The sequence below is a fragment of the Octopus bimaculoides genome, chromosome 10 (assembly GCF_046866305.1).
Source record: "Octopus bimaculoides isolate indiv1 chromosome 10, ASM4686630v1, whole genome shotgun sequence".
NCBI lineage: Eukaryota > Metazoa > Mollusca > Cephalopoda > Octopoda > Octopodidae > Octopus > Octopus bimaculoides.
In genome coordinates this window covers 51830933-51852160 of record NC_142937.1, presented here as the reverse complement: position 1 = coordinate 51852160, position 21228 = coordinate 51830933, and the positions used below count along the sequence as shown (strand labels likewise).

The window sequence follows — 21228 nt, the reverse complement described above, 5'->3', positions numbered from 1 at the left end:
GACCAATGATACATGTAAGTTGGGGTGGGAGATGGGGAACAATAGAAAATAACTGTACAGGAAAAAGAAGAATGGAGAGCAGCAGAACAGAAAGCATAGTACAGTAGATAAGGGAAGAGGAAGAGGGGATGAGAGAAAGATGACATAATTGAGGTTAATGTAAAAAGTGGGTTAAGAATGAGGGATGAAATCATTATAGGTAGTAAGAAAAATAAGTGGTATCAGGAAAAAGCTGGTGAAGTATGCAGATCCACTGACATTCAGTTACAACAGCAGAATACTGCAGTTAGAGAGATGATGGGTGATAAGAATGTCTTGAAGAGGAAATTGGGTAGGGCAGTTGTACACACACACACACACACAAACACAAATATATATACACACTGTGCTTTCAGAATCTCAGTCTTACCAAGGTGGGCAGTTCTAGAAATACATGTTGCCAGTCATCCTGTTTCTTTTTCATCAATCTTCATGAGGTTCAAGGTTCTGAGATAGCCTTCACCACTTTGTCTCATGTCTTCTTAAGTCTCTATCATCCACAAGCTCCATCCACATTTAGTGATCAGCACATCTTTATACAGCTGTTCTCATCCATATGCATCACATGTCCATACCAGTGCAGCCTTCTTTCTTCAACATTATATCTAATTCTTCTTATGTCTAGTTTTTCTCTCAATGCATTTGTATTCTGTCATTCATGCATGCTTACATTGCACATCCAATGGGGAATCTAGTTGTATTTCTTTCCAGCCTTCTCAAGTCCTCTGCATTCACTATGTCTCACTACCATGCCCCATTGCATTTCTAACACAAGTGTCATACAATTTGTTCTTCTCTCTGAGGGAAAAAAAACTTTGTTGCCAGCAGCTGCAGTAGCTCCTATGAATTTTCTTCAACCTGTGCTTAACTACTGTATATTCACAGCAACCACCTACCCTGCTAATTACAACTAGCTACTGACTACTGCTAGTGAGCCATCCAGGCATTTAAAAGAATCTATTTCTGGTGTGTTCCATTGCATTTGTCACATATGATGCTTACTTTCTCTGGTAGTCTACTTGTCATTCCACTACACCTCTTGTGTGTTCATAGCTTACAACTGGTACAATGTTTGGAGTTTACATTTACTCTGCTGTTGCAAATCAAGCACGTCATTTTCCGGATGATACCAAAGTCCTGTCTTCTTTCTAGTATGCATATACCTTAGTGTTTGCAAAGTTTATCTTAAGGCCTCCCAATTCTAGATTTAGCTTCCATGCTTGGAATTTTTCCTTTAGTTCCACTATAGATTCAGCTATAAGAACTAAATTATCAGCATAGAGGAGTTCCTATGGACAGCCAGTATTAAATTCCTCTGTGATGGCCTGCTGGGTTATGATGAATACGAGGAACAATGAACATTAATGAACTCCTACATTCATACTAAATCTGTTATTGAAATTGTTGTTGATTCCCATTTTACTTACTGTATCTTTGTACATATCTTGTACAACCATCACAACCCATTTGTCTACACCTAGTTTCCAATTACAGAGCATCGTATTTTGTCAAATGCCTTTTCCAAATCAACAAAGGCCAGGTACAGTGATTTACTCTTAGTTTAATATTTCTCCTACAGTTACCTCACTAAGAAGATTGAATCCATGGTACCTCTTCTGGGCTCAGAGCTGAATTGTATCTTATCTAGGTATACTTAGTCACAGATTAATTGTTATATGATTTTCTCTATGATCTTCATAAGCAGTTTGATTACCAAAGCATCTTTCTAAAGCATCTCCTTTACTTGTGTAGTATTTTATGATGACACTGATATACTAATTATTGGATATGATACCTTCCTGTATAACTTGATTAACTATCCAGCTGGTAATCAGAAATCTTACCTCACTAGATGTTTTGAGCACCTCTGCAACTATTCCTGGTGGACCCAGAGCTTTCTCTCTCTTCATGTTCCTTATTGATTCATTTACTATGCTGCTGTCAACTTGAATTGCTGGTCCCTTTGTAGGATCAGCATGAGATAGCCCCTCTATATCCCATGCATTCTCCACATTCAGCAACCTGTCATAACAGCACTTCTATATCACTTTCTTGTCTTCCATATCTATGGTGTGTATGCCTTCATCATTCTGAATACACTTCTTACTAATGAGGTCTCACTTCTCTCTCACACACTGTCTTGCAATCCTGAACACTTCATGCTTCTGATACTCACTTTACAGGATGCATATAATTTTTTACAGATATTAATATCAAATAATTAAGGAAAGCGAAAGTATTACTGTTAACATTACTTTATATTTCTCTTCATCTCCCAATATTTGGGGATTTGTTAAACCATGAATACAAGCATCCAAAAGGTCATTGTACATCTTCTTTTCCCAAAGACCACGACACAACTATAAAAAGAAAAAATATAGATTAAAGCAGCAAAATGAAATAATATTTTTGAGTTCAACTTTATTTTGGTGCAAGACAATTCAAAAAATTTTTTTTAAAATTATATCCAGAAATACACACAGCTAAAATGTATTTGCTTATATTTCTCTAAGCTCAAGTTTATCTGATAAATATTGTATATCATATTTCTGCTGATACTTTGTTAGCACCTATTCTTCCCCTGATAGCATGATTTTGAAATTTCTGGAGTATTGCCAAACTGCTTAACCCTTTCTTATCTGATATAAGACTCAACATCCAAAGATTTGGTTTCACCACTACCTTGCATGTCTTACACTGCCATAAGTAATTCTCAATCCTCATTGAGCTTCCTGGTAAAGTCAAGGCCAGATGTCTATAAAAGTGATGTAGGGAAGAACATTGTGGCTTTCATTCTGAATGCTGCACAACCAACTAGATATTCACTCCATGTTAGGTCTCCAGGAAATTGTGAGAATATTGCCTAAAAGTGTATTCTTGTTCCATAAACTTTGCTATGGCATATGACCTCATACTGCAGAACATCCATGGAAGGTTTTACAGCATTTTGAGATTAATGGGCAACTTCTTAGTTGCTGTGAAGTCCCTATATAAATAATGCTATGTCAAAACCTTTCAATGTGGGCATTGGACTTCAGGAGTGTGTATTATCACCTCTCTTTGCATGAACTAGATTGACATGTACACTCATTGTGGAAGTGGTATCACAGAGGGTATAGGATCGGTCAGCTGATATTTGCAGATGACACGGAAAGTGCAATGATGATTGCTTCTCAGAGGATCTTATGGAGGAGTTACCTGAGACTCTACCCCCATGACCCTCCCAGGAATAGTGGGCAGAGAAAATGGATGGTAAAACAAATTGTTTCATTCAGTACTCATAGTCCATATCAATATTGTGATCTGTACTGCATAAATGGGTTTTTAATGCCCAGTTATATTTTTGTACTGCTCATATTGTCTCAACTGTTTTTTTTTTTAGGTGGAGGCATACAAGTAATCCAATTGACCATACAACTCCCTTCTTCCCATTCTCTACAAATGTTATGTATTGTTTAATGCCTGTCTTAGTAACATGCAGCATTGCATTTTATGCATGTTTCAAACAGTTAGCCTTCTGAACAGAAAAAGAAACATTTCAGTATCAAACTCTAACATTCTTCCATCCCTTTCTTAGTCTAGTCACAATAAGTTTACTGTAACCACTCAAAGCATTAATTGTGCCATGTAGATAAGTGCCTATTTATAGTGAATTTATGAATAATTTACAGCTTTATTTTATAGCCTATTTTATAACCAGATTTCCTATCAATTTACCACTGAGCCCATTGCATCTCTTTTGTGACCATTTCTTTTATTGGGTGCTTACAAGTGTTTACTTATTTATCAAATGTATTTTCCTAATGTCAAAGATATTTTATACTCTTTTTACTCTTTTACTTGTTTCAGTCATTTGACTGCGGCCATGCTGGAGCACCATCTTTAGTCGAATCAAATTGACCCCCACGACTTATTCTTTGTAAGCCTAGTACTTATTCTATCAGTCTCTTTTGCCGAAAAGCTAAGTTACGGGGACCTAAACACACCAGCATCGGTTGTCAAGTGATGCTGGGGTGGAGGGACAAACACACAAACATATACACATACATATATATATATATATATATATACATATATACGACAGGGTTCTTTCAGTTTCTGTCTACCAAATCCACTCACAAGGCTTTGGTCGGCCCGAGGCTATAGTAGAAGACACTTGCCCAAGGTGCCACGCAGTGGGACTGAACCCGATACCATGTGGTTAGTAAGCAAGCTATTTAACACACAGCCACTCCTGCGCCTATGTTCAAAATTACTAATTAATAATTCAATTTTTGCCATGTGAAACATGACTGAAAACAACTATTCCAATACATCAAAAACTAGGATAGTTTATAAAAATAAAATGACACCAGAGTAAATGAAAGCAAGAAATGTTTACCAGTAGTTCATACTCACTTCAGAATTATCAGAAATCATTTATAAAAATGCTTAAGTACAGAGCAAGGCTTTGTTAATTGACAAAAAAATCTTATCAGCATAACATTACTAATTAGTTCAAATACCATAACAAAGAAATTAAAAAAAAAAAACATCATGTTAGGTGTGTATATTCATAAAGAAGGTTTACACATACCATCAAAAATATATCCCAAAGATCATCAGCAGAAACAAGTGTTTCTGAAAAATATTCTAAAAAGAAAAGGAATAAATTAAGTTATTTAGAGTTTAATCAGTTATCAAAAATACAAATAGAGAAAAATGAGTGATTTTTTTATTGTTATGCTAAGATCAAATGTTTTCTTAAAATGGATAATATCCTTCCTTACTGGTTCATTAGTATTCTTAGCAAAAGCATCATCCCTATAAATAGCGCAATAAATAGCAGGAAAAGCTTTTCCTAATTTGTCACGCAGGAATAGCCCAATGAGATCGAAAGCACCCTCTATGTAAGCTAAAGAGCAAGATCTTTCTTGCTGAAGAGCAAGGTCTTTCTAGTATGGAGGATTATATTCTTATCTTGTTCACTAATCTCTATAAAATCACTTGCGAAAGTGAGGGCTTTATCTAGCAGTTTTCTAGATGCATAGAAATCTACACTATCAAATTGTGCAAATCTTGCTTTATTCTTAATTCTAATTGTTTTAAACCAGCTAACAACTTCTATACTATTGGACCATTGTACTAAATTAGTTGCTCTTCTAACTTTAGCATTGACTTTGCTTAAAATTTCTTTACAAATTATACCAATATCTGATTTTGTAAAATGTATGTATATCTTATCGCTCCTTAAAATTATGGCTTTTAAGTGTTGATTTCTCAGCCCAAGAATTACAGCGTGATGTGCTGCTTGACTGGTCCCCCCTCTCTCTCTCTCTTTATATATATATATATATATATATATATGATGATGATGATGATCTTTTCTCCCGCCATGCCTCTGTCTACCCCTCCATCCTCTCTCTCTCTCTCTCTCTCGTAGTTTTTCCTTAAGGTCTTCAGGTTCTGGCTATATATAAATGAGAAATCCATTCTAAATTATCTCAATCTCTTCTCCGCTGACATACTACGACGAAGTCTCCAAGATGCAGATAAGATAGAGATTTTTATTTATTTACGGCCTCAAACATCTCATACCTTCGCGCTTTAGTCTGCCCTCTATTATTTATCTTGTTTCTCTCCATGAAATTCAATTGAATTCAGTTTTTGTCTTAAATTCATACTTATTCATTTTCTAAGCTTCCTAAATTCATGCTACGTATATATTCTATTCACCTAGAATTCATTGCTCTTTTAAAAATTACGATTTATGCATTGTTGTCTCTCAAATATTTAAAATCTACAATTAAGAGCCCTATCTACTCGCTGACGGTAACCCGCCCTCCCACCCCCTCCACCGGAAGTGCATTCCTCTGTCATCCTGTCATCCTCGGCTGTCTCCCGGAACCCATCTAGTGGCCTTGGCCATCCTCTCCCCTACCTTTGGGTAGCGCATTAAGTTTGAGTAATGTTTGCAGGTTGTAGGTACTGTTTTGCTTATGAATTCTTCCAATTGCAAGTTTTCTTTTCAGGTACACGACACTGCTTTTCCCCTTCCCAGGCTACAGGCCTACACCCCCAACACCCATACTGTTAGGATTGGCACTCTCAACGTCGGCACGCTGAAAGGTAGATCTGGTGAAATTGTTGAGATGCTTGAACGGAGACGCGTAGATATGTGCTGCATCCAGGAAGTAAGATGGAGAGGAGGTTCTGCGAGGTTCCTCACAGGCAAAGAACACAGGTACAAGATTTTCTGGGCAGGGAACACTGACGGGGTCGGGGGCGTAGGAATACTTCTAGCGGAGAAATGGGTGGATAAGGTAATCGAGGTCGTTAGAGTAAGTGACAGAGTACTTAAGATCAGACTAGTGCTTCATCATAGATTAGCTACTGTCATCTCAGCCTATGCACCTCAACCGGGGCTACCAGATGGTCTGAAAGACCAATTCTATGACACCCTCTTGCAAACTACCTCGTCGACGAGTGACAGGGACCTTCTCTTTGTGGCTGGAGACTTCAACGGTCATGTCGGACGTCGTGCTGGAGGCTTCCATGGCATACATGGAGGCTATGGCTTCAGTTCCCGCAACGAGGAGGGAACCAGACTGCTGGAGTTCTGTGATGCAACCGATCTTATGGTCTGCAATACCAACTTCAGGAAACCTGCCAGTCACCTAGTCACCTACCGCTCCGGCAGACACTCTAGCCAAATCGACTACATCCTCGCCAGAAATAGGGAAAGAGGGCGGCTTATAAATGCCAAAACCTACCCTGGCGAAGAATGTACCCCACAACATAGATTAGTAGTTAGCGACTTTGGGATCAAGGCAAAATGGGTGCCCAGAATTAGACAGGCTTGGAGGAGAAGGGTGTGGAAGCTTAAAGACCCTGCAAACGGACAGAGACTTAGAGACAAGTTACTTGAAGCATTTAACGAAATAGAAGGGGATATAGCATCATACAACGTGGAAGACAATTGGAGATTTCTGCGGGACAACCTGTTGAAAGCCACCGACCAGATTTGTGGGTGGTGTAAAGTCCCCTCCCGACCCAGAGTAACGTGGTGGTGGAACAAGGAGGTAGACAGGGCTATTAGACAAAAGAAACAGGCTTGGAAGGACTGGAAGAACGGTGGTAGCAGGGAATTGTACCAATGTGCCAGAAGGGAGGCTAGGCGACAGGTTTATTTAGCCAGAGGGGAAGCAGATAAGGAAAGATTTGCCAATGTTCTGCGCCGTGAGGACCAAAGACTCGAGGTATTTCGTGTTGCAAGACAGTGTAGGAGAGAGAATAGTGATGTTGTAGGAGAGAAATGTGTTCGCATGGATGATGGTACGCTTGCATTAAACGAGGATGCAAAGAAAGAGGTCTGGAGATGCCACTACGATAGATTGCTTAATAAAGAGAATGAATGGGAGAAAGAGAGCCTGCCGTATGTCGACCCAATAGAGGGACCAGCTATCCGAGTTGATAGTACCAGGGTAGATAAAGCAATTAAGAGTATGAAGACCGGGAAAGCCCCCGGCCCATCAGGAATCACTGCAGAGATGCTCAAAATATCTGGCAGTGTTGGCTATAGCCTAGTCACCCGTATTACGAACCAGGTGATACACGAAGGAGTCATACCCAATGACTGGTGTAGCAGCATCATAGTCAACTGCTACAAAGGTAAAGGTGACGCTTTAGATACAAATAATTACAGAGGCATCAAGCTGTTAGATCAGGTTATGAAAGTTACAGAGAGGGTCATAGCCCAACTAATTAGGGAGCGAATCAATCTAGATGAGATGCAGTTTGGGTTCGTGCCAGGTAAAAGCACTACTGATGCCTTATTTCTAGTGAGACAGTTGCAGGAGAAATACCTAGCTAAGGATAAACCTTTGTACCTGGCTTTCGTTGACATGGAGAAAGCCTTTGACAGGGTCCCCCGATCCCTTATCTGGTGGTCAATGAGGAAACTTGGGATAGAAGAATGGTTAGTGACAGCTGTGCGAGCCATGTACAGAGATGCTGCCAGTAAGGTGAGGGTTGGAAATGAGTACAGCAATGAATTCCGGGTAGAGGTAGGGGTCCACCAAGGTTCCGTCCTCAGCCCCCTCTTATTTATCATAGTCCTCCAGGCAATCACAGAGGAGTTCAAGACAGGTTGCCCCTGGGAGCTCCTCTATGCTGATGACCTTGCCCTAATTGCGGAGTCACTATCAGAACTAGAGGAGAAGTTTCAGGTGTGGAAGCAAGGTCTAGAATTGAAGGGCCTTAGAGTCAACCTAGCTAAAACCAAAATCCTAATAAGTAGGAAGGTAGATAAAACACAAACCCCTTCAGGTAGATGGCCCTGCTCAGTATGTAGAAAAGGAGTAGGTAGTAACTCTATAAGATGTACCTGGTGCAAGCTATGGACACATAAGAGGTGCAGCAACATCAAAGGCAGGTTAACTAGCAAGTTAGTTTTTGTTTGTGGCAGATGTTCAGGTGCAATAAAGACTGTAAACAAACAGGAAACAACTTCTATCTCATTCCAGGGTGAAAAACTAGAGGTAGTTGATAGCTTCCGCTATTTGGGTGACCAAGTTAGTGGGGGTGGGTGCGCTGAAAGTGTAGCTGCTAGAATAAGAATAGCCTGGGCAAAGTTTAGAGAGCTCTTACCCCTGCTGGCGACAAAGGGACTCTCACTCAGAGTAAAAGGCAGACTGTATGACGCATGCGTACGAACACCATGCTACATGGCAGTGAAACATGGGCTGTAACTGCTGAGGACATACGTAAGCTCGCAAGGAATGAAGCCAGTATGCTCCGTTGGATGTGTAATGTCAATGTGAATACCCGTCAGAGTGTAAGTATCTTGAGAGAAAAGCTGAACATTAGAAGCATCAGTTGTGGCGTGCAAGAGAGACGATTGCGCTGGTATGGACATGTGGTGAGAATGGATGAGGATAGCTGCATGAAAAAGTGCCACACCCTAACAGTTGAGGGAACCCGTGGAAGAGGTAGGCCCAGGAAGACCTGGGCTGAGGTGGTGAGGCAAGACCTTCGTACATTGGGCCTCACTGAGGCGATGACTACTGACCGAGACCTTTGGAAATGTGCTGTGCGTGAGAAGACCCGGCGAGCCAAGTAAGATCGTTGCCAGTGCCCCTGGACTGGTTCTTGTGCGGGTGGCACATGAGATGCACCATTTTGAGCGTGGCCGTTGCCAGTACCGCCTGACTGGCTCCCGTAGGATTTTCGAGCAAGATCGTTGCCAGTGCCCCTGGACTGGCTTGTGCGGGTGGCACATAAAAGACACCATTTCGAGCGTGGCCGTTTTCGTGCGGGTGACACGTAAAAGCACCCACTACACTCTCTGAGTGGTTGGCGTTAGGAAGGGCATCCAGCTGTAGAAACTCTGCCAAATTAGACTGGAGCCTGGTGTTGCCATCCGGTTTCACCAGTCCTCAGTCAAATCGTCCAACCCATGCTAGCATGGAAAGCGGACGTTAAACGATGATGATGATGATGATGATGATGATGATGATATTAAATGTATATGTATGTGTTATTTCTTTACTACCCACAAGGGGCTACACACAGAGGGGACAAACAAGGACAGACAAACGGATTAAATCGATTATATCGACCCCAGTGCGTAACTGGTACTTATTTAATCGACCCTGAAAGGATGAAAGGCAAAGTCGACCTCGGCGGAATTTGAACTCAGAACGTAGCGGGCAGACGAAATACTGCTAAGCATTTCGCCCGGTGTGCTAACAGTTCTGCCAGATCGCCGCCATTTATATGTATGTGTGAGTGTATATATGTGTACACATGTATGTATGTATATGAGTGTAGGACTGTGTCCGGTGCATAAATGTGGCTTTCATGCACATGTCCCCTTCATTTATATGGATATGCATATATATCTGCGGGTGCAGGTGCATGATAGGAGGATGTAAACGTCAAAGACTTTCCGTATTCCCGAGCGTCATACTAATACATCCTTTTGTTATTTACACCACCTGTCCTCGTCTGTTGTTGTTTTTTTGTATATTCTCCCATATATATATATATATATATATATATATATATATATATATATATATATATATGTACATATATGCGAGTAAAAATAAATACAAAAAAGGTGGTTTTTTTGTATGATTGTGTATAGAGGAATATATTATTTTGTTTAAAAGAGTTCCAACACTGTCTGTTTTTTATGTTTTATTTATATTCCTGCAGAACCAATGTGGGGTATAGAATATGGAATATACAATATATAATATAATATACAATATATAATATGAAATAAAATAAAATAAAAATGGATGGCACCATGAAATAAAGTATTGAATGTAGATGAAATATTGAGTGTTCAATATAAAGGATCAAATATATAAATATAAATATAAATATATAAAGGCGACTCGAGTTTCAGGGCTATTTCCCTTCGTAATGGCCGGTATGACAGACTTTAACAGACTGTAATAAGTTGGCTGGTTTTCTGTCTTTTATACCAATTCCTTTGGACAGCAGCAGTAGGTGTTTGGCTATTTTTAGAATTGACGTCAAATCTATTTTTAGAAATGATGATATTTTAATTTATTGTTTTTGTGTTTGGGTTGTAGGGATAAGATTTTTAAACCCCAGTAGGTGTTTGGCTGTTCTTAGAAATGATGCCAAATCTATTTATAGAAATGTTGATATCTGAGAGATTTTTTGTGTTTTGGTTACAGGGATAAGATTTTTAAACCCCAAGTAAGATAAATTTAATCATTGTTTGTTAAGAGTGGGTTTGAATTTCTTAATAAAGTCCTTTTCTTTGCATTTCCTTTCAATTTCATTCCGGTTGTAAAGTTCATGGAATGGAAATATAATAAAAGTTTGATGACCACATGTTGCCAGATGGTTACTCAGTGGTATTTGGCGGACTTCTGGGTTTTTAATCTGTTGTCGATGTACCCGTGAGCGTTCCGATAGTGCATTACCTGTCTGGCCAATGTACAGTTCTTCACAATTAGGGCATTTGATGCAGTAGATTAGATTTCTACTTTCGCATTGGTGAATATTTTCCCTGTTTTTGTGTTCATATATGTACATATATGTATATACATATATGTGGGAGTGTGACTGTATATTTATATATATACACACACGTATATTTATATGTATAAATGTCTAAATATGCATGTATGCAAGCATACACCTATGTGTATATGAGGATGATGTTTTGTGTACATACATATATATATATATATATATATATATATATATATATATATATATATAATAATAATAATAATAAAGGAGTTACGACGCAAAACCGTATAAATTCAAATGAACATATTTATCTTCTTCAATATATATTTCAGTATGAAGAATTCATTAAGAGGCTTAAATCAAAATTTCTTTACACATCATTCAGGAATAAATATAACATCAGAAAAAATACATTCCAAATATTTATAAACTGAATAAGGAGCATTACATGAATTTACTTAGGAAGGAGATTGAAAAAAATTATAAAATTACAAATGGAAGGACGCTCAGAAAGACCAATTTGGATGTTAAGAAACTAATGGAGAAATATAATATTGCGGACAGAACTGAACCTATAGTGCCGAAGGAACCGCGGTTTCTTCTTAAAGACCATAAAATTAATTTTTGAACTCAACTATCTTTGAGGCTTATTTGCCCGGCTAAATCTGATATTGGGATTATCAGTAAAAGTATTTTGGATAGGTATATTCCTATTGTAATTGATGGATTACTTTTGAATTTATGGTCTAGTACTGATCAGGTTATTGAGTGGTTTCGTTCTATTGAAAACAAATGTAATTATAAATTTATTCAGTTTGATATTTCAAATTTTTATGCTTCTATTAACCCTAGCGTACTTAATAAGGCTCTTTGGTTCTTCCATTACAAGGCAGGGCTTACTAGGGATGAAATAGAAGTAGTGTTAGCTGCTCGGAAGTCCTTTATTTCTTTTAATGATAAGATTTGGATTCGTAAAGATACTCCTAATGCTTTTGATGTTCCTATGGGAAGTTCTACCTCAGCTCAAATAGCGGATGTTGTGGGTTCCTATATTTTGTATGAATTGGCTGATCAATTCCCTATGGTTAGGGGCGGTTTATATAGGGACGATTGTCTTATTTATATTAGGAATTATTCTACCCAATGTTTGCAGAGACTTAAAGGTAAGTTATCTAGATTTTTTAATAGGATGGGAATGAGTGTCACTTACGATGATGATATTTCGCTAGATAATTATTTGGATGTGACACTTGATATAAAAAATGATACGTATAGACCGTACCATAAACCGTCTACTAATTTGAAATATATAAGTAGATGGAGTAACCACCCTAGAAGTATTATTGATAATTTAGTTAGAAATATTTCGATTAGGCTTTCTAAGTTATCAGCTAATCGTGTTGTTTTCGATAATGAAGCTCCTTTTTATAATGAAGCTCTAAACAGGGCTGGTTTTAAAGATAAGGTTTATTATGTTGAACCTGAATCTGGTGAGGTTAGAGTAGATAAGGATGTTAGGAATAATAAGCTTAGGTTGGTTAGGAGTAATAATAAAAAAATTTATGATCATAGATATAATCGTAATAATGTCATGCGTAATTCTAAATGTTTTAGGTATTTTGCAAAAGGCTTTAATAATATTAATGATGGTTATCTTTGGTTTATTTTACTATTTGGTAAAAATATTAAGTCGAATTTGGTAGCTCAGTTTAGGGAGGTAATTAGTAAGCATTTCCCTGCAAATTCACGTTACGGTAAAATTATTAATACGCATAGTGTTAGGTTTGGTTTTTCCAATACTGAGAACCTAGAGCAGATTATTGCAGCACATAATTCTAAAGTTCTTAAGACAGGCATGAATGGAATGAATAGGGATGAGGACCCTGACTTAGGTAATAATATTATAGGTTCTAAGATTGAGGTAACTGAGATTAATCTCAGCAGGCTAAAGTTTGAGGGTCCGAACGTGAGATTAAGGAATATAGTGTATCAGTGTAAGGTTAAGAGTGATACAGATGTTAGTGTTTATGTGGGTTGTTCTTCGGATAAGATTCGTAGGAGAATTTCTTGTCACTTTAATATGTTTAGAGATAGGAGTAAAATAGCTAGTACTAGTCTTAGTAGGTTTATTTGGGGGTTAAAAGAACAAAATAAGAACTTTTCGTTAGAATGGTCTATTATAGGGAGGAATTTCCCATACGATAAGGGTAGGAGGTATTGCAACTTGTGCAATCTTGAGTTGTTTTCTATTCTATTTTCTAAGCATAAACTAATTAATAAACTAACATATAATGGGTTCAGATGTGTTCACGTTCGCAAACATACTTATTTTTGGTTTAGATAATTTCATTGTTTATTTCTCCTATAGCAGAACTTTGTTATGATCGGGTATTAAGGTCTGGGTTTTAGTATTTTTAGTTCTGCTATTGCTCTATTTACTTATTCGTACATCTGTTCATATACATGTGCAAGTGTATATACATATGCATAGGTATACGTGGAAAAATGTGTGTATATATGTGTGTGTATGTGTGTGTATATATGTGTGTGTATGTGTGTGTATATATGTATATGGGTGTGTGTATGTATATGTGTATGTATGTATATGTGTATATATACTTATATGTATATATGTATATATATATATATATGTGTGTGTGGGTAATGTTTTGTATGTGTGTATATATGTATGTGTATATGTGTGTATATATATGTATGTATGTGTGTGTGTATGTGTATACATATGTATGTATATGTGCATATATATATATATATGTATATGTATGTACATATATGTATGTTTATGTATGTATATGTGTATATATATATATGTGTATGTGTGTATATGTGTGTGTGTGATGTTTTGTATGTGTGTGTGTATATATGTATATGTATATATATATATATATATATATATATATATATATATATATACGTGTGCATGTGTGTGTGTGGATATGTGTTACTGAGCTTGATCATTTCTTCGTGGTGGGTATCACAATCGCTATTTATATTCATTGCTCGATATTCTAGGCACTGAGCAATCCCTCTCTTTACACTGTATGGATGGTGGGAGTTGAAATTGAGGTATCGTCCAGTGAAGGTCGGCTTGCGGTATACAGATGTCCTGAATCCACCATACTTGGTGCGTGTTATTAATACGACCAGGAATGCTAACTGATTGTCTATTTCTTTTTCCATTGTGAACTGTATGGATGGCTTTATTGTGTTCACATGATCTAACAGCACTTGGACATCTTCCTGGTGGGGCCAGAGTATGAAGGTGTAATCAACATATCGCAGCCATAGGGTTGGTTTTGGTGGTGTTGATCCTAAAGCAAAATTCTCAAAGTATTCCATGTATATACTGGCAATTATCGGTGATAATGGTGAACCCATAGCTAAACCCTCTTCTTGTCAATATATATATCAGTATACATACTGAAGTACGTAGTTTCTTATTTCTTTACTGCCCAGAAAAGGAGAGGAAATTCTGGAAAAAAGGAGTCTTGGATTAGACGAAGCACATAAGTTAGAATTCCTCCATTTTGATGGAGATTTTTTCCAATGTTTTTCACCAAAGTCTTAAGAATAATGGGAGGCATCTTTTCACGAAAAAGAAGAAAAAAATTTTGAAAAATTATTTTTTCACTTCCTCCAACCCAGTCCAAAACGATTTTGGCCATTTTTTTTTCACTACACACTTAAAACCTATGAGAGAAACATTTTCAGTTTAAAATAAAAATTATTAATAATTTCAGAGGAAAATGTGGTTTAAGGGAGATCTGGCTGTTGTTTCTAGCACATCCCAAAATCTCCCTCCTCGTTCCTTTCTCACTCAGACATCTATTGATATTTTTCAATATTTTTCTCTCCATAAACAAATTTTATGGACTGATGATAACAAAGTAACACACATGTAGTCCCAACTGAGAGAGGTCGTGTTATGTGTGTGTGTAAGAAAAAACACCTAAAAACATCTTTAGTGTTCATATTAATCGGTCAAATGTAATGCTTATTTGTTCACATTATTCTGAATTATTCAGGTTCAAGAAGAATGTCCACAATATTTGCTTGCAACTTTGTAAATTCTTTATATACAGATTTGAAGTTTTGTCAGTGGGTGCTTTATATACCACTGGTTTATAGTTATGTAATTTTAGCTGATCTTGCTGAGTAAATTTGACTTTTACGAGCAGGTAAATTTAATTAATAGGATAAACACTAAAATTGAAATTCTTAATGAATCTTACCTGTTTGATTTGTTACTAAAATTATCTCTGGCAGCAACCAACAAAAATTTTGCCACTTTTCAAGATGAGGTACATTGATTTGAAGGAATTAAAATACAGGTATAATCGGTACAAGATTTTATTCTTTCAGTATTTCATACCTTGGTGTGGAATAATTTTTTTCCCCACAAATTTTTTGGGTGCATTCAATGTATCTGACCTCTAAACCTGCCACAAGCCACTTTTATCTGGAAAAGAAAGGTAGGAGGACTGGCGGGGACCTAGGAGTTTCCCACCATGGAAGTTTTGTTTCGGGGGTCTTTTTTTCTTTTGCATACTTTCAATGAATGTGAAAGCGAAATCACATGTAAATGGTTCCTTTTTCCAGAAAAAGATTTGGCTGTTATTTCTAGCATGCCCTGCAACTACATAACAGCTATTCACATTCACACCAAAATATTTGTGTTCATGCCAACTTTTTTCCTTCCATTTATTTTTTCCACTTTATGGAAGTCAATATTTTCTCTGTTGACATCCACCTTAGCAAGGTCATGGATTAAGTGGAAACTCATCAATCACTGTTCCCTCTTGACAGGACAAAGAAATTTGCTGCTGTCTTTGCAAGCAACAAGCAGGTGGATTTGGTTTCAAATCCAGGCAACGCCAAGTGAGATCCTACAAGTTATTTATAATAATAAGTGGAGTTATATCGGGGTTGAAAGAATGACGCATACAATATTAAATATGCTAAGACAATCTGAAAACAATAGAAACTTTTAAACGTTTACCAGTTTTTATGAAATTTGGGGGGTTACGGAAGTTAATTAATCCGATAATGATTTTCAAAGTTAACTTAGAAGTTAAATCATTAACAAAATGTTAACTTCATTAATTAACGATTAATGGATTAATGAACTTATGTCCAGCTCTGTATATATATAGGCCTTTATTAAAAAAAATTTTCTTTGTAAATAAGTTTTCTTTTGTAGGGATATCTTATCCAAGTGGGCACCAGTTTTGTGCTATTATTGATTGATGATTCTGGATATTATTTGCATGTCTATGTACTAATGTTCTTGGTTGGTTTGTTTTACCATTTTAGTACTTTTCACTTCTGAAAATCCAGTAGTCTCTATGGAGACTACATTCTTTCCAATATAGGAGGAATAATTAATAATTTAAAGAAAACAGAGAATATATGATCATTTTTTAATCATAATGCAGTCAATTGATAAGTTTTTACATTTTTTGCCTACATTATGTGTTGGCCAATTGTTATTGTCCATATCTGCACCTTTAAAGTGCATTATGATGTTATAAACGAATGGCCTCTTTTGGGCATATTGGCTGCTATTTTTTTGCTTCTCTCTGCTTAACTGTGTGTTGGATGTTCTAAAAAAGAGTCAGGTTCGAACTATTTTTACAAGATCCAACACAAAGTTAAACAAAAGAACTAAAAGCTTACCACTCAGTTGGAATAAATTCTCCATTCAAGAGAAGTAAATAAATAGCAGCCAATATGCCCAGAAAAGGTCATTGTTTTATAACATTATAATGCACTTTAAAGGTGCAAATATGGACAATAACAATTGGCCAAAACATAAAGTAGGTGAAAAAATGTAAGAACTTTTTAATTGACAGCACTATGATTAAGAAATGATTATTCTATCTATATTCTGTTTTCTTTAAACTATTAACACACACACACACACATATATATATATATGTAGTGAAACTACCTATCGTCACTAGATACAAAACTACTATCGCCATTACATACAATCTTCTCATTTAAATATAAATAAATGCGAGCGTAGTAGAGAACCCATTCCTTGTCATCACGTGACTGATTATTATTCGAATCGGCAACTTCTTCGAACCTTTCCCGCCAGAACGCAAACTGACCAATCACGGCCCCTAATAAGGTCACGTGATAGAGTAAAATTCTGAAGCCATCGGGAGCCCATAGTTTGTTATAAATAGCTTTAACTCATACCCAATAATTTGTCTCGGTCCAGTTTCTCTTTGAGAACTGTTCCGTGTACCACACGACAGCAGCAGCAGTTCCAGCGACCACTTCAACAGCTTCGTCCAGCCAACGATGACCACCGCCGTCGCCACATCAGCAACAAGAGTCTACGACTACTATCCAGCATCATCGTCATGACCAACACGATTCTACGATTACTACTACCGAGCATCAATCTCCACCAGCGTCAACACGACTTACTATGTACACCACACCAAACTACCGCGGCACATCTCTCTCTTCAATTCTGTTAGGTGACTCAGCTTCACCACGGTAAATAAACAGACAAGAGTTCTTAAACAGACAAGAAATTCTCAGCCAGCGACGAACATCTGTATAACAAGAATCACGGCCCGGCATCGATGCCACGACATCACAACTAGTGATCAGCTCTGCCAACTCACTTCACATACAGATTCATATTATTGTGTACCCAAGAACTGGTATAATTGTTCACGTGTTATTGACTCTCTTTTTCTCTGCTGTAATATTTCTCATACACACATGTATCACTCACATACACACTTTTCTTTGTATGACGGCCTGTCTTTGATTATGTTCTTATATGTCGCATTCACACTCTCACACAGACATACATCTTTAACGCTATAATAAATATCTCTGTTATTCATCTAATACGGTTGTGGTCTTTCATTACTGGTCATCTATGTTATCGTCGCATAACATATCATCTATATCATTATTTGATATATATATTTTGTGTTCGACCGTGTGACGCGTTTAAATAAAAGGAGTCCTGTTTTTCCATTCGTCACCATTGCTCCTTTTTGAGTTCGCACGGTCGTCCCTTACACACATATATATATATATATATATATATATATATATATAAAAGCAAAAAAATGGGATTAAAAAATCCTGGCAGATATCAATTAAGCATTCAGTATAAAGGAATGAGGTTAAATTTCCAACAATCAAATACTAGTAGAATCCAAACAATCAGATACTAGTAGTATCCAAACGCCAGGAAAATCCTCATGCATGACAGGTAAATCCAACAATCCTTTCGTAGAATTTTAAGAAATTCAAAGTATTTAACAACTAATAATATGTACGAATAAAATCATATCTTTACTTTTTGATACCTTAAAAATCCAACGATTGTTTCAACTGCATTAACATATATATGTGTGTGTGTGTATTTTTTCAATGTGTGCAAATAACATAACAAGAAAAAATAAATAGTTACCAGGGTAGCAAAAATTCACATAAGTGCCAAGGATATTACAGCCCACTTATAAATGTAGAAATTCCAGGGTTAAGTGAAATGTTCTTGTATAACATTGATAAATTAAAAAATGGAGTCAAACACAGGTGTTATTCAAATCATTTATACTTCCAACATATGTTTTGAAGAAGCATTGAGATTATTCTGAAGGGAATGAAAATGATGTAAAACAATACAATCAAATAGTCAGGGGAAAAAAAAAAGAGAAACAAAACACATCAATAAGCCATTTTAACTGAATGTGATTACCACGTATATGATGAAGGGGAACGCTAGCAAGTTATTTAAAAAAAAAATGTTAATACATTTAACGTCAAAGATAATTTAGAGATGGAGAAGAAAGAAAGAAATTAACAGAAAATTAAGAGTAGAAAAATATTGTGTGATAGATGAATGGGAATAAAGTTTAAAAGTGTGGAAATAGATATATATGTAGTGAAAATAAAATGTAAGAAGACAGCTAAAGGTCAAATTTTATAGATTGGTAGAAATTACTCATAGGAACTATAGGTATGTTTTTGCCAATGATAAACGCATTCTTTAAAGATGTTTAGAAGAGTATTCTCCAAGAAAATGATGAGAAACTGCTCTTCATTACAGAGTAGACAAAATGATTTACTTTTGTCATATGGAAAGGATCTAGATAGAATTTTCCATTCTAAATCGAATTGTTTGTTCCTTTAGAGACCAAATTAATTTACTAAGCCCAGTATTGTTGCATTTATTGATATGTCTAAATGTAGAGTAATAGTTAGATATTCTTTTTGATAACTGAGCCAATGAGCTACATATATAAAAAAAAAAACATCAGAACCGGAAGTAATTTTACATCGATAAACAGAGTTTCTAGTCTTAGAATTACTGCTAAGGAAACGAATAAGATTTGAATTTATATCAGAAATATTTATATTGTTGTTATTATTGTTCAAAGAATGGTTAGCATTTTTCACTGTTATTATTTTCATTAAGTGGATTTATATTTAACAACTTATTGTTATGCGAAATGATTTGTGAAAGGTTTTTGGTGTTTGAAAAACCTATCCTAATTTGATGGGAATTGATAATGGAATGGTATCTGGAAGTGTTTGGAAAATTCTTATCTATAGCTTCACAAAACTGATAAGATAGGTTGGATTTGATCTGCTTATCATCTGGAATGATCAGCCAAACTGTTTTACTAGGACACACCTTGTTATTAGGGTAATTATCTTTAAAATCCTACACTTATTTTTATTACATATAAAGGGATAAAAAGAATGGTTATCTCTTTCATGCTGCAAAATTACATTTTTGAATCTAGTGTTGGTATTCAAACTAAAATTTATATTGTTATTACTGTTATGATGCGTTTTCATGTCCAGATTAATAGAGGCAGTACTAATATCAATAGGCTTGATATAGGTAATTTTTTCTTTATAGCCTGCTTTAAGTAAGGCAGAGTTAAAAAATTTGGCTTTATCATTGAAGATATGAACATAAGCAGATAATCTAGAAAGTCTAAGTGAAATATTTCTCACTAAGTTCCTTGTAATAGCCTTCAGATGATTACTGAAAGAGCTAATATATTTTAAATTAGTTGAGGGTTTATGTATGTGAAATATGAATCATTATATAAGTTGAGGGTAATATCCAAAAAGTTGGCTTTAGTTATACCATCATTGAAATTAATGTTTAAGCCCATGTTTCGGAAAAATTTAACCCACTTATTTTTAACATTTGTAATTTTTGGTTCAAAACATTTTGAAGGTAGAGTAGACAATCATCTGATATAAACCTCCATTGACGTTTAGGAATTGGTCGGCCATCTCATAAAGGATATATATAAGAACATTATTAAAAAATTATTTATAAGACTGAACATACCTCTTTTTCTAAATTACCTTTGACATAAATCTATTAATGTTTATTAAAAAATAACTTGCTAGCATTCCCCTTCATCATATACACGGTAATCATATTTGGTTAAAATGGCTTATTGATGTGTTTTATTTCTCTTTTTTTTTTCCCTGACGAGATGATTGCATTGTTTTACATCATTTTTATTCCCTCCAGAATAATCTCAATGCTTTCTTTGAAACATATGTTGGAAGTATAAATGATTTGAATAACACTTGTGTTTGACTCCATTTCTTAATTTATTGATGTTATACAAAAAAAACATTTCACTTAACACTGGAATTTCTACCTTTATAAGTAGGCTGTAATATCCTTGGTACTTATGTGAATTTTTGCTACATTGGTAACTATTTATTTTTCCTTGTTATTTGCACACATTGAAAAAACACACATACATTTATATACACTTCTTCAACCAGGTTTCCATATAACCTGGAAATAAAATAGTTACCACATATGGAGTTATTTAATATAAAGGCATCTCTTAAGGATATACCCATTCCACCAAGAAAGGTTTTCCTTAAACAACTCATTAGTAAGACAAACTTGCTGAGTGATATCCAGTAAGGCTTTCAACCAGGTAGGAGCTGCCCGACCCAGCTCTTACAGCACTATGATTGGGTGTTGAGGCAGTTACTCAACAACTCAAATGTGGACGTAATATACCTTGACTTTGCAAAAGCTTTTGATAAAGTGGTTCATGGTATGATATGTCACAAACTGAGTGATCTTGGCAAAGCTGGAAAACTTGGAGAGTGGTTACATGACTTTCTGAAAGGTAGAAG

The 21228-nt window shown here is 36.0% G+C and overlaps 1 protein-coding gene across 2 annotated transcripts in view; it reads right to left on the bottom strand.

The window, feature by feature from the left end:
* Window positions 1-21228, bottom strand: part of LOC106878777 (general transcription factor 3C polypeptide 3) — a 551001-nt gene that overhangs the window by 70635 nt on the left and 459138 nt on the right. For both annotated transcript variants that reach the window (XM_089359125.1, XM_089359126.1), the window contains exons 18-19: window positions 4616-4671; window positions 2295-2399 (exon numbers count right to left, since the gene is read on the bottom strand). In XM_089359125.1, coding sequence (XP_089215251.1) covers window positions 2295-2399; window positions 4616-4671 — 161 coding nt within the window. The remainder of the gene's footprint in view (window positions 1-2294; window positions 2400-4615; window positions 4672-21228) is intronic.